This window comes from Larimichthys crocea, chromosome VII, assembly GCF_000972845.2.
Source record: "Larimichthys crocea isolate SSNF chromosome VII, L_crocea_2.0, whole genome shotgun sequence".
Taxonomy (NCBI): Eukaryota; Metazoa; Chordata; class Actinopteri; family Sciaenidae; genus Larimichthys; species Larimichthys crocea.
Genome location: NC_040017.1, coordinates 27,442,952 through 27,457,428, shown reverse-complemented (window position 1 = coordinate 27,457,428; position 14,477 = coordinate 27,442,952). Strand labels below are relative to the sequence as shown.

The following is a 14,477-nucleotide window of genomic DNA, read 5'->3' as shown; positions in this document are numbered from 1 at the left end:
ACTTCAGCCTCAGTCATCTCATACAAATCAGTTTCAGTAACTTAACTAAGTCTCTCTGTGTCAGAGCCGAAGGAACGACAGCAAACAAAAATCTCTTTACAGTTTATTTTGCCAGGAAATAAATTATTCAACCTTAAAAAATATTTGAAACAAGCAAAAAAACAACGCAGCACATGAAAGAAGTCTGAACCGCTCTCCTCCCACGCTCCAACAAACAAAGTTTAATGTCCTTACTCTCGTGTAGTGACATCAGCTGATTGTGTCATGATACAAGGCTACAGGTGTGACGCCCTGTGCAGGCCGGGCTGATGGAGGACTGCAGCTCCTCATGATGAAACAAACCAGGCGTCTCTGACCAGGAGCTAACACTGATCATTGACTGGACAAAATATAACACATACAGAATGACTAAAATAACACCAGTACCTGTGACTAAAGAAAAGTTCTCGTGGAGGGAAGTGATACTGAAATACTTCAATATGTTTTTGTTCAGTTTGTTTAAAGCTCAGCCTTCTCTCACACACACACACACTCTGTGTTTCTTATAGTTTGAATAAAGACGTTCAAACTAAAAAAGGAAAATAGTGACAGTTAGAAAATAATAAAAAAAACACCTTTAAATATGTTAAAGTGTGACCTCAGAAAGAAACATGAATGAATGGAGTTTGATTCAAATAAATGTGGCAGGTCTGTTTTATTAGATCACTGATTCTCAAAATGTGCTACGTGACCTCTCTCTAGAGGAACGTGGAGTGAAACAGATTCATTTCAAATAAAATGTGACAGCAGGTAAAGATGAATGGTTTGTCATGATGGTGCAGAAAGTATTAGACCACAGGTGTAACATGATAAGCTGGACGATGATGGACGAGAAAGATTCAGAGTTTGTGAAATGATGTTCAGAACTAGGTGTAATGTTTATGTATTCAGTCATTAACACAAAATGTGTGACTGCTGGAGCCACCTGCTGTCACAGCAGCAACAGAAACCACAAAACATCTGGAAACATCTGTCCAGATGTTTACACTGAACACAAGGAGAGTCATTAAAGGAGAAATGTTTGCGTTGTTTTATTTTCCTGGTGGACCGAGTTCTGCCGTCTTATTATAGGACTAACCTACATTTCCCAGAATGCCGTCATTCCACTGCTTTAAATGTAAATAAAATATAAACAGAGTCACCTGTCACCAAACTGTCGCTTCAACAAACACTAATTATTTTTAGCATTGTTCAAACAAGCGGAGCTCATTTACATTGACATGAACTCTGTGTACTTACAGGATGTTTTAAAGTCTGATCCACTGCGTCTGTGCATAGAGAAGAAAACTGCATAACGTGACTGACAGGAGGATTTTGTTTCAGCTCATCAACACCCCAAAAAAACTGTCACCACATTTAGAGTCAGTGAAAACAAGACGAGTCTTTGTTTTGCTTTGACAAACTGCAGGTATGAATCCAATCATCAGAAAATAAATGAAACCAGGCCGAACTCGTTTTTTCTTCTCTTCAGTGTGAAGAAGAAACAGGACACAAAGACACATTTCAACAGACAAAGAAAGTAACATTCTTTATAAATATAGAATAAATAGAAAAACATTCACTGTTGTCTTTCCTCTTCCTCGCTGCTCTGCACGTCGCACACATCAGAAACTTTCAGGATGATTTTAAATGGACGTGTCGTCTTTCTTAAAAAATGTTTCTGACATCTTCTGATCTTCTTCTTCCCTTTTTCACTCGTCGTACTGAAGTTTCTGTTTTAACTGACAGGGCTGAACACGTGCAGGAGAGCTGCTGTATGAACTATGATTCAAAATATTTTAAATGAATGTGACCGCAGTGTTTCAGTTACTTTCAGGTTTGTTTTGAATAGCCATTCTCACACACACACACACACACACACACACACACACACACACACACACACACACACACAGGAAGCAGAAAGCGCCTTTTGTCATCTGATTTGTCACCTGCTGATCCAAACTTAAAACACAAAGTTTGACTCATCTTAAACTGAACTACATCAAAAAAATATTTTATTTACTCTGAGTTCCCACAGAGAGAGTCAGAGAATGTTTCTATCTTGATTTTAGACTCTAGATAACTACTGAACGTTTTGTTCTCTGCAAGACAAACTGTAACGGAGGCGTCGTTTCCAAACTACTTCCAAAAGTATCTTTGGCATTTCTGTGCTTGTCTTGTTACGTGTTTGCTGACCTGTGAACTGATACATCAACCTATGACATCTGAAGGACTAAAAGATGAAACTCCCAGTAACTTTGAGAAAGACGTCTGCATCACCACATCAGCTTCAGAGGAAAGTGCAGATCGTGATGAACGGCTCCTCCACAGAGTGAAAATAAATCAGAAAACTATGACTGACACGTGACCGAACATCTTTGCACATTCACTCTGAGAATTACAGATTATTTCTGTCTGAGTGTGTGTTTGTGTTTGTCTGATGGATCTGTGCGTTTGGCCAGAAAGAGGTCAGAGAGGGCAACACACACACACACACACACACACACACACACACACACACACACACACACACAGAATGGCTACATGAACACTACAACAGCTCAGACATCGTTCTCACTGGGCGGAAAGACCCCAAAAACAGCAGCTCATTCAGTTTCACTGAAACACGTCTGTCACAGGTGATAGTCAAAGTGAGTTTTTGTCTTTTTCTTACATTATCTAGACTCTTTGATGCTTTCAGCTGGTATTTAATCTCACAATGTTCACAACGCGGGCCGTCACACACCAAATAAATAGTTTGCAGTATGATCACTTCCCGGACACAGACAACACCTGTTCACCTGTGGACAAACTTTACCTGCCACAGGGCGCCAAGACTTCAGCATTCAAACAGTGTGAACGTCCCAACACGTCCACACACAACCACAACGCGTGACAGACAGACCTTCCACTGAACAGAAAGAAACAAAAATCATAAAGCAGCATGCTGTTTCAAAGTGCACACACACACACACACACACACACACCTAAAAGACCAGATACACACCATGCATCCAAACACACACACACACACAATTTGGCAAAATACTCCTCGGTAGTTTCGTTTCTCCTCCTTGACGGCAGCTTTCACTCTTGGCGGCTTTTTTTTGCATTCCCAGTTCAAAAATGACAAATATAGAAGAGCAGGGATGCAAAGTGGCTTCCGCTGAGATGGCTGCTGCTGCTCTGGCATTAAGTGAAAGCAACGGATTGATATCAGCTTATAATGTTTGTTCTCCATCCCCTCCTCACTGCTCCTCCTCCTCCTCACTCCTCCTCCTCGTCTGCAGTCTGTTGCTGATGAAAGTAAGGCAGGAAGTATTTAATTTTAATAATGTCACTATTTGATGTTTTCTTCTGAGCTGCTGACAGACGGCGCACGCTGCAGTGCCGCTCCTCTGAGCGACACTAGAGGGCAGCAGAGACAAACAGACAGTCCGACGCCTCCGATAACGCGCAGGTGTCTCACAAACACAGAAAGATCCACATTTTTGCTGAAAGGCTTCTCCCTCTTCCTCCAACACTCCGTACTTATAGTCACACACATCCTTTTGTTCCTCGTCTCTCTCCTCTCGCAGGTTTTTAAAGCGCCGGTCACAGGCCAGGAGTAAAAACCGGAGTAAGAAAGCACTCCCTCGCTCGCTCGCTGCCTATGCCATGTAGATGAAGGTGTTGATGTCTGCCTCATCCCTCTTTATGTACTTGTGTTCGATGAGCCACTCGATCTGCTCCTTGATCATCTTCTTCTGCGGCAGGAACATGTTCTTCAGGATCTCCACCAGCTCCGTCTGCAGCTGGGCGTTGCTGATCCTCTTCCTCATCTTCATGATCTGGATGATGGCCTCCTGCACGAGAAAGAAAAGAAATGTTTACACCTTCTGATACTATCTAGACTATTTAGACAAGTTGTCTAAATGTTTACTGCTTCACCAACGTTTAACCGCAATAAATGTTCGATGTTGTCGCCACTGAAATGTTAGAAATACTTTCCTAACATTTGAAGCATTACTCCATGTCTGATGTGTATTTGCCTGAGGCATTTAGTTTATTATTGTTGACAGATGAGCTCAGTCAACACTAACAAGCTGTTTGCAGCAGTTGTTGCCTCATCACGTCTCTCGACATCCTCAGAAAAAACGCTTTGACAGTGACGAGATCATTCATGTCGTGTTGTGTTTTTGTACCTGAGTCCTGAGTATTCTGAGCTGCACGATTCCTTCATTCTCCTCCTCTCTCATTCGCTCTGTGGTCAGCTGCAGTCGACCAATCAGGTTGATCTTCCCTCGCTTCTGGACTTTGGAGTTTTTGCTGAGAAAACAACAGACAGACGATTAATAACTTGAATATTTTAACTTTACGGTGAGTTGGTTCTTTGTTGATTCTCTGAATGAACCGTAACATACATGAGGGAGAACTCCTGGTTGACGTAGAAAAGCGTGCTGTCTGTGAAGTCTTTGGGAGAGTTAACTGGAGAGTCATAAGACAAGACCTGCCTCTTCAGCTTGGGGAAGGCGACCAGAGACTGAACAGAGAGGAGAGAAGTTCAAGATGTGAATCATCATCAGAAATACTGCCAGTGTGTGTGTGTGTGTGTGTAGATCAGTGGTAGTGACGTTTGGCAGCCTCGGGCCTGTTTGTTTAATCTCAGCTGTGTGGCACACGCAGTGTTTTCTTGCCCATGAGGCTCATTTAACCTCAGTAAATATCTTAACCCTGTGTACTTGTACTGTATCTGTGAATGTTTGCTCTGACCCAGAGTGTGCGGCGTAGCTCTGCGTCCGGCAGCTCTGTGGCCAGTTTGAGGTTCTCGAAGCTGATTCTCTCTCTGGGTCGCTGGTTCCAGGCGAACAACACCGCCAGCTGGAACGTCGTCACCTCCAGGTCGTACTGACCCACCTCGTTTTTAAAGGTGATCTGAGCAGAAACAAGCGAGAACTTAGAGATTCACTCATTAAGTTGCTGCCGGTACAGTGGATCTGAACTGCTCGTCAGATCGTCTCTTTACAGCAGCAGGAGCCGTGTCATTTTCTCCTGTTCCAGCTCACTCACAATGCCGTTGGACATGAGGTGATGCCAGTGGAGTTTGCGCCCGCTGTGATTCCTCTTGTAGAAGTCTTCCACCTCGGGGATCAGGTCCTCCAGCTCCGTGGGCAGCGAGACAAAAACCTTCTCACTGCTTCGTGACCACGCTCCAGCGTTCAGGATCTTAATGTTCACGCTGTCTGCTGCAGGGGGGAAGTGCAGCTTTAAAACAGATTCTCTCATCGTGGGAAACTTTTACGTTAGAGAGGTTTGATCTGTTGAATTTCTTGTCAAATAAATCTTCATTCACCAAAACACCTCTGCAACCATTGTGTGTGTGTGTGTGTGTGTGTGTGTTACCTGGAAGAGCCAGCTTGTTGTGTTTGTGCATCTCTTTGAAGACCTGATTGAGATCCTCCGAGACCTTGATGTCCTGAAACATCCTGGCCAGCTTGTTCACATAATCAGCAGGCATTCCTACTTCCTACAACACACACACACACACACACACACACACACACACAGGACACCGCACAACACAAAGGATTAATTCATACATTTTAACATTTTTCACTGATTACCACCACAAGAGGAAACTTTGAATGTGAAGCATCAGTAAGAAGAGAAGTGTAACTCACTCTCAGCCACTCCACCATGTTCTCTTCAATCTCACTGTCTGCTGAAATGTCCAGGATCAGGCGCCTGGTCAGGTGAGCTTTGTGGTATCGCATGAACACGTCTTTATTCTGGACGTACTTCAACACCAAGAGCTGCGAGGAGAGACGATGTCAGGTGACATTAATGTGAGAACAAGGTGAATCCTCCCCGACAGGCGAACAGGACAGAGACTCACCACTTCTTTGAGTTTGAGCTCGATTTCCTCTGAGGTGAGTTTCTTGCTCAGAGGAGTTTTCCTCAGCAGCATGTCACAGTAGTTTGCCAGCAGCTCGGGACACTTTGACTCCGGCTGAGTCTTCATGCCCACACTGGTTAAGATGGGGATACATACACATTGAACATACACACAACAACAACACAACTGGACTGCATAAACACACAGCTCCTCCTCCTCACCCTTTCTGTTTCAGAGGCAGCTCCAGTTTGAAGATTGTGGCGTCGTTGACAACAGCCTTGTAAGCCTGCAGGGACCCGAAAATTAGAACAGCATTAATACTAAAGCAAAGCCAATCAATGCTGTTCGTCAATTAACTGTTCTGAGTCAGTTCACAAAGTATCTTAACTGAATGTTTTTGGGTTGTGGACAAAACAAGACATTTGAGGATTTTTCACTATTTTCTGACCAAACAACTAATTAATTCATCGAGAAAATGATTGACTGACAAAATCTAATAATAAATAATCATTAGCTGCAGCCCTAATCATTTCTCAGAGCTCAGTCTAACTGCACAGTTTCTCTTGTTCAAACTCCGTTTCCAAATCCTGGTACTGTCCACTGTAACGTCAGATAAAACAGACCTTGTCTCTTGCAGTGAGGAAGCGTGGGTCGTCCTGGAAGGCCTCCTTTACCAGTTTACTGAAGCGGTTAAACAAAGTCAACAGCTGCTCCACATACTTCTCAGAGTCCTGGACAAACACACACACACACACACACACACACACACACACACACACACTTGTAGACATGTTGTGAAAGCTGTCCTCCAATATTAACTCTGTCACTACATACTGCATGTCCTCACTCTACGAGGTCTGGAGTCGTCAACCAAAATGCATCTACTGAACGACAAGTAAATATTTATGGAGCTGTCAGGTTATGTTTTAAAAGAGGTAATTATAATATGACTGCACTGACATTATAATCCAACAGTTCTTTAAGTGTTTGTTGTGATTATTAATCACATTTTAATCTGCAGCGATTGAAGAATTTTTATTATTTTTGGCATCCTGCCACTTGAATACTTGTTGTGAGTGTTTGTGCACGTACAGTAGTGATAGTCTCAGCAGTAGCCACCATGTCTGCCAGTCCAGCATTGATGATATGTTCTTCCAGGTCTTTCAGCATGGGCTCGATCCCGCTGGGAACCTTGTCCATGAGTGAAAACATCAGGTGCAGCTCTGCTCCGGGGAGAAGAGAGAAAGGCTGACGGACTGAACGCTAAACCTCCTGCACTCGCAGACTTTTGTGGACTTTACGGTTGCGTAACTGAATTCCAGGGAAGAGGGCGGACCAAAACCACAATTCATCAAGTCCACGTTGGGCTGCAAGCAAACTTAAAGAGTCTGCTGCTGGTGGAGGCTCCACCAGACTTTGTTCATAAAGTTACACATTATTCGAAACTACTACTACTCTGCTGTTCTACTCCTACGGATACTACTACTAATATTAAAGCAATTATATAATACTACTACTAACAACTGGTGGCAGGCATTATAAGACTGCATAGAGGTCAATAAACTGTAACTGTGTTATTTCCATCTTTAAAATCCAGCTGATGAAATAATGAAAGTCATCATGGAGCAGACGTTACAGTCAAGGCTGCGAGTACTCACTGTCTGTCTCGTTGCGTTTGATCATCCCTGGACATTCAGCTAGGATGGTTTCTTTGAACGAGGTCACCAGAGCGTTCACACAACACTCCATAAGCTGTGAGAACACACACACACACACACACACACACACACACACACACACCATGAGGATGACTTTGAAATCAATAAACAGGCATCAAAAACATTTAATGAGCCTCCTGAAAGGTCAGAGTCTTCATCCAGGACCGGTTTGGTGCCGTTAATTGAAGTGAGACCAGGAAAATAAAAGTGCTCGTGTTGTCAGAGACACTTACTGCTTGAACAGAGTTACATTCACGACGTGTCTCTAGATATCTAAGTGCTCTCTTCTCCTCTTCTCTCAGCTTTGCATCTGCCTGCAGAGAAACATCAACACAAAACACACATGCTAAGAATTGTGCAAACACACCTAAACACACACACCTAAAGTCACAACCTTTCTCCTCACGTCTCACAGCAGCAGACAAAAAAAAACACAAGACATGCCAGTTTGTATGTTTTCGATGAACTGTTCACCTCAGTTATAAATCCTCGACTCACGAGCAAGCCCACACAGAATCTGTACAGGCAGACACACACCTCTGCAGATTTTAAACAAGTAGATATACTGCTTGTTAAACTCCGACATCTCCACACTCATACAGTAGGAATGTGTGTGACAGTCGTGGTTAGCATTAAGATCAGAGTTAACTGAGAAAATATGTAAATCTAGATCTTGTCTGTGTTGGGTCACAGCTGAAAACTGGAAAATGAATCCACAGACTTGAATGAATAAGATCAAGTTGAACAGACAACACAGAAGGCTCCATGTTTCATTGGAGTATTTGTTAGTGGCATATCATTCTTTACACAAACACTTGTACTAATAATAATCACTGTTATTGTGGCTTACATATTTCATGTAGTTCTGGACGCCGTTCTGTTGCAGGTAGGACGGCGCCTGTGTTCTGTAAAACCTCTCTGTGGAGTCCAGGTATGCCTTCTCAAAGTTATCCCTGTAGATCTGCAGCTTGTCTTCTGGGTTCGAACACAAATTCACTAGTAGGACAGAAAGAGTGGGACATAATATGTTTATTAACTCGTCGTGTTTTTTGCAGTATTCAGTTCATTCATCACCTCCTGGATATCCCGGACCCTGTCCGTCTTACCGTATGACTCTCGTACACCTATAACAAGCTGGGAGTCGAAGGCCTCCCCCTGCCTCTCAGCGTGCACCAGCTTCATGGCGCTGTCCTGCAGGCGACTCTTTATGTTGGAGAAGATTGACTCGTTCCACGTGTCCAGCATCAGCTAGAAAAAAAAAGAAAGAAGATGAGGCGTCGTAATAAATGTGCATAAAAGTTCACAAATGTTAAAGTCACTCTCTGTTTCCTGCTCTCCAAGAATAGTTGAGCCAAATTTATTTATGAAGTGCTTTTAACAAAAGTTCTTCCATCTGCCGGCTGAATCATATTCGCTCCCACCACTTCCTACTCTACAGCACTTTATGTCACAATGAAGAGAGAGCTCACATGGATCAAATATCACATGATTCAGACTTTAAGTTGTTTTTATCCTGACCTACTGTCAGAGACTTCTCTCATCCTCTGCATCTCTTCTGTCTTTTACAACTCCTCTCCTTCATCATGTTGCGTCTCGTCTCCTCTAACTTTTCCATCCCTCTGTTCTTCTCGTACAAAATGCTGTTGACTTTCTACCTGCCTCTGCTTCCATCGTGCTGCCCTCAGCCTGTTGGGTTTCCCCACTCCTCCTCTCACCTTACGCACGATGCTGTCCTCCATGTTGGTTTTCTTGTTGCTGCCCTGTTTGCCCATCAGTGTGATCTCCAGCTGACAGAAGGGTTTGGGCAGGATGTCGCACTGGGTGAAGAACTTCCTCCACTCTACGATGTAGGCCTTTAGCAACGCTGTGTCGTCCTGGTGGCTAAGCACCCGCTGCCATGGCAACAGATCCAAAGAGAAGTTAGAGGTGATACCGTTGAACCCATAAATACTGAAACACCTTGATGCAGCAGAGACAGATAGCAGGCAGCCTCTCATCACCTCAATTTCAGTGTTAGCAGTGTTAGAAAGTGCCGTTGTGATGCTACCAGGGTGGAGATGATAAAACCTCAACTTCGAATTGGCTGAACATCTGGTTTTACTTTTGTCCTAATGCATTAGAGGTGAAGACTGACATAATAAATGTATTACAGTGACAAGACTCACATTTCTCATTCTCTCTCTGCATGTTTCAGCTTGAGTTGCTGTTAATCTGATGGCACTCAGATCTGAACTGGCATGTTAAATTGCGCTCAGCTTAAGATAAACGGATGCCAAAAACCAACCCAGACAGAGTTATACAAATGTGACTTACAGCCTGTGCTTGTTTGATAAAATCTAGGATGTCCTCTTTGAGGGCTTGGTGGATTTTGGCTGGTCCTTTATCGTCCCATAGACACACAGCATGGACGTCTCTGCAGGGCGGACAGGAAGGAAATGAGATATGGTTACAGTTTGTTCAAGTTCGTCATTAAATGTGAATGAGGGAGTTTAAAACAGCGTATCTGACTGCAGCCCAGCAGTGTGACTTTCACTAAAGTGACAGTGCAGACTGAAAAGCTTTGGGAGGCCGCGGCACTCACCAAAAACTCGTGTTGCACCAGTTATTTAGCTGTGATAAAAACATTTTGGAGAAAAGTTTCTAATAGAACAGCCTGGAAATAGAAATAAAAATAAAAATCATCAGTAGATTATGTCAAATGTTTTTGTCCAAGAATCTACAAAATCCTCGACAGATAAAGCAGAGATGGGAGGAGGTGAGCTATGAGTCACAAAATTCAAACACATGGCGGGATTTTAAATAGAAAATAAGAATTAGTATCTAGAATAGGCCAATCACAAAAAACTTCAAACTTAATTCAAGTCTCTCTGGGGGCTTAAAATAGTTTCAAAATGTAAACGTCAGTGGAAGCTCAGGGGAGAACAGCATGTGAGTAAAAGCAGGGAGAAGTAAGAGTGTCCAGGTTTTAATTTCAGCCCAGCGTCACTGAGAGTGCTGCAAACAGACCGAGCTGTTCCCTGGTGGAACCAAGTTTGTAGGGCAACAAACCGACACTGCCAACTGCTGCCTGGCAGCGTCTGCATACAGTAATACATGTTTGAATTCTGCTTCAGCTTTTCATTTTCTGTGGTTTTTGTCTCAGCATTTCTGTGTGTGGCTCCTTCAAACTCTCGGGAACTCTCCTGGGTTTTTACTCCACATGTCTCAGTGGTATGTACTTGCAGAAATATCTCCTGAAACGTGACCTGTCATTCCAGAGCTCTTGGAGGAGACGATAAGCGGTAATTAAACTCTCCTGTTCCCCTTTTCTCGTCCTCTTTCTCAACGCCAAAAAGAGCAATCACAAACTTCCTCTTCTTCTCTTCTACTTAAGGTCAGATAACACATTTTATTTACATACCACAATATCACGGATCATAATCTGCCTACAATCAGTCCAGCAGAACCTCGATCTGGATGAGAAAACCTCCCCGCAAAATCAGACAGCTTGCAGGTTGTTGTAGATGTTGCATAGCAACAACAATAATGTAATCCTCCTCACACCTGCTGAACTCAGAGAACGCCTCACAGCTTTGGGCTGAGGCACCAACATCATGTCAGGTAACGTGACAACACCCAGTGTCATGGGAAGCATAAATAAGACTTGATGAATAAACCTGGCTGCAGCAGCTTTCTATAATAAGAGTCAAGCTTTGGAAACAAGACACTTCCGTCCCAGTTTATGAGCGAGACACAAGCTTACCTACAAATGTCTGACACTGTGTGGGGATTATACAACACCTGTTGGGGAGAACTAAGCCCATCTATTGCATGTGTGTGGCTGAAATGCACCAGAATAGTATGTTGTGAGCTCTCAGTCAGTAAAGTGTGTTTCAGGATCTGAAGCAGCAGCAACTGTGTCGATCCTGCATTGGACCACTTTCTTAAATAAGACAGAAGGACCTAAGGGACGAAGCAGACGCGGCATTTCTTACGAGAACAAGTCGAACCACTGTTGCTTGGTGACGGCCTCCTGTCTGAGCAGCTTGAGAACGATGGGCCGCATCAGATCCCACTTGTCCTCAAACTGCAGGGACCCCTTGTTCTGGAGGAGACATGTGAGACGGGTGGAGTGGGAGGAAGAAAGGAACAGCAGTGAGAGAGGAGATGTTCGAAAATATACAAAGACATACATCGAAATGCAGTTAGACCGAGAGCAGATGTTACTGCAACTGATTCACGTTAAATAATTTCTCATTAACTGAACCTAGTTTTTAACTCGGGAGTGCTTTTCACACTTGTATCAGTCCATATCAGCTGAAGTGTGAGCCCTGCATTGAACAAAGTGAACGGTTCTGTTACACGAGGACGTGATTTGAAAAGACCTCACAACTAACATGGCACATCAGAGCAGGACCTGAGCTGCAGGGCTGTTTGTGAGCGGCGAGTACAACAGAGATGTGTTCCTAATGAAAACCTGGTGAGTGCTCAGGACATCAATGTTCACCTTCCAACAGCACGCAGACAACACAATGCCAGCGTGAATGCCCAGCCCGAGCCCCGACACGAACATCTCCAGACAGAACCGAAATGTTCTGAGCAGCCCGACAGAACTACTCCAGAAGACTTGAACTGAGTGCAGAGTTCATTCGTTTCTTTTTCAGACATTTCTAAAAAAACGTTTTCACTTTTGTGCACTGATTGATGAAGGAACATTCATTTTAAACATGAAGACATGAAGGTTCTTCCTGAAGGCACCACAGATCATCAGCTCTTCATTTCAGCTGTTTTGTTTTCACACTAACTCGACTGAAGATATTCACTGACTGAGATTGAGTCTAACATTAATTAAGTAATCACCTAATTTATCCCATTAAATGTCAGTTTCTCTAATTACTTACTAAACCAAGGAGATAATAAATCTATAGTTATAATCACAGAGAGGCTGCAGATCCTCAAACTGGAACCACTCCTACATCTTTAGAGCTGAACCAGCTCACATGAAGACCTGAGCGACATGAAGCTGGCTTTTCTTTGTTATTGATCATAACTTGGACTATTTTATATAATAATATATATATATATATATATATATATATATATATATATTATATATATATATTCAGGCTGCTCCTCAGACTCGGAGGTGTACGGTGTAGTAATGATCCAGGACCCTGTGGGTCTCTGTCCACCTGCACGGGGGTCCTCCGACTGTTTGACATGAGCCGGGTTGTGTTAGTCTGTTACCGTGTCTATGTGGGTCCCCCCGGTCCCTTAGGTAACCCTTGTACTGCCGGGGACACACACTTCATCACCGGGCACAGGTGAGGACAGGTGAGGGGGCGTGCCCCTTGTCACAGCACGTAAAGCTACCTGGTCTACCGGTGATCATTAATTAATCATGTCCTGACACCACACCACACACTAAGCACGTTAGCTCCAATTAAGGACTTTACAGTTAGCAGCAGCGAGGTTCTGTGTCGGACTGTGTTTCCCGTCCGGACCGTGTTCCCCATCCTCCAACAACAGAACCGGGTTCGGGGTCTCGGTCCGGGTCTTGTTGTGGTTGGTTCGCCGTCGCCGAGATGCTAAACTCGGGTACCGGTCGAGGTTCGGTTCAGGTTCAGAATGACAGAAAAAGGCGGTTTGGGTTCGATTTGAGGATCCGGTTCTGTTCGAGGAGGGGGGACACACATCGCTGGGAAACAGACTCCGACACAACACCGGACCAACACCGACAGCGGAGGACCTGAGACTGGTTTATCACACACACACACACACACACACACACACACACACACACACACACACACACACACCATGAGGACACACACGTGTGTGTGCGGACATGACTGTATGTGTGTGTGTGTGCGCGCGCTCAGCTGCAAACACGAAATATTCACGAGCTGCTTACCTTTAACAAATTAGACGTCGCCATGTTTCTTCAACTTATCACCTCGCGGAATCTCGCGAGACAGGTGCTACAGCTGACTCCGGATGACGTCATAGCAACCTGCAGGCCGAAACACACTTTGTTTGGCTCAAAGGCGACAAACTGACACGAACTTTATTTATTTACACTTGTTTATATACTGCGTGCATCAGGCTGCTGCCTGTAATACAAGTGTAATGTGCAAAACCTTAAAATGTAATTTAAGTGTTTTTTATTTGTATCTTTCTCAGCCTTTATCTTGTGTCGCTTTAATGTGAATTTCTCACTCATTAAGTGTCATCCTGTTTTGATTTGTGTGGATCTCCTATATAATATGTCAGGTAGTGATGATCTCAATACAAACATTAATCTCTTTAAGGGGCAGAACTTTACACAATGCCATCCATCCACCACACAAATATATAATGAATTTAAATGAAATAAATTCAAAAAGAAGAAAAAAAAACCTCACAAGGTTTAGAAAGTAGAATTTTAATTAGTAATTAGCAATTATATAGTTTATTATTTTTATCTTGAAGCTGGTCGACTTTAAAATACAAATGCACTTTTACAAACTCAGTGAGCACAACCAAGAAAACATACAAGTTTAACTGTGAATGTATTTATTAAAAATGTTATTGTCTGCCTTAGTTGTGGTACAGGTAATCAGTGACAGTGTGTGTTTACACTCTGATGGGGTCTGCACTTACCTCCACGGGTCACGGTGTGATCTGAATCATTACTGTGTCAGTGACAGGGAGGGAGCTCCACAGAGGTACAGTCCACAAAAGAAAAGCTACCACAGAAATGGAAACACGTGAAGTTAACTGAGAGTAGTGCAGGCATCACAGAGGTGTGAGTTATGTGTTATCCAACCTAGAGGGCTGGGGTCTTCCAAAGGGCCACAAGATAAATCTACGCGGTCATGATTCATCGGAGAGGAAATAAAAAC

At 43.5% G+C, this 14,477-nt stretch overlaps 1 protein-coding gene across 3 annotated transcripts; it reads right to left on the bottom strand.

The window, feature by feature from the left end:
- Positions 1-102: 102 nt before the first annotated feature.
- Positions 103-13,683, bottom strand: LOC113746029 (cullin-5-like). 3 transcript variants are annotated; one of them, XM_027280247.1, is made up of 19 exons: positions 13,508-13,683; positions 11,589-11,698; positions 9,928-10,027; positions 9,330-9,506; positions 8,721-8,862; positions 8,465-8,610; positions 7,848-7,928; positions 7,555-7,648; positions 6,989-7,119; positions 6,520-6,627; positions 6,118-6,182; positions 5,897-6,029; positions 5,682-5,813; positions 5,404-5,527; positions 5,071-5,246; positions 4,774-4,935; positions 4,425-4,543; positions 4,206-4,329; positions 103-3,866 (listed from the first exon to the last, which is right to left on the bottom strand). In XM_027280247.1, the coding sequence occupies exons 1-19, from the start codon at positions 13,529-13,531 to the stop codon at positions 3,672-3,674; spliced, it is 2,343 nt and encodes a 780-aa protein (XP_027136048.1). In that variant the 5' UTR covers positions 13,532-13,683; the 3' UTR covers positions 103-3,671. The 3 variants fall into 3 exon arrangements, with proteins under 3 accessions (XP_027136048.1, XP_027136047.1, XP_027136049.1); XM_027280246.1 differs by lacking the exon at positions 13,508-13,683 and adding an exon at positions 13,050-13,379; XM_027280248.1 differs by lacking the exon at positions 13,508-13,683 and adding an exon at positions 12,841-12,934.
- Positions 13,684-14,477: the final 794 nt, after the last annotated feature.

Coding starts and splice junctions, on each gene's coding strand:
- LOC113746029 (XM_027280246.1), bottom strand. CDS start 13,109: ATGGGGAACACGGTCCGGACGGGAAACACAGTCCGACACAGAACCTCG. Junction 7,929..8,464: donor TCCAGAACTACATGAAATAT/GTAAGCCACAAT, acceptor GTTTCTCTGCAG/GCAGATGCAAAGCTGAGAGA. Junction 6,030..6,117: donor CTGCCTCTGAAACAGAAAGG/GTGAGGAGGAGG, acceptor CATCTTAACCAG/TGTGGGCATGAAGACTCAGC.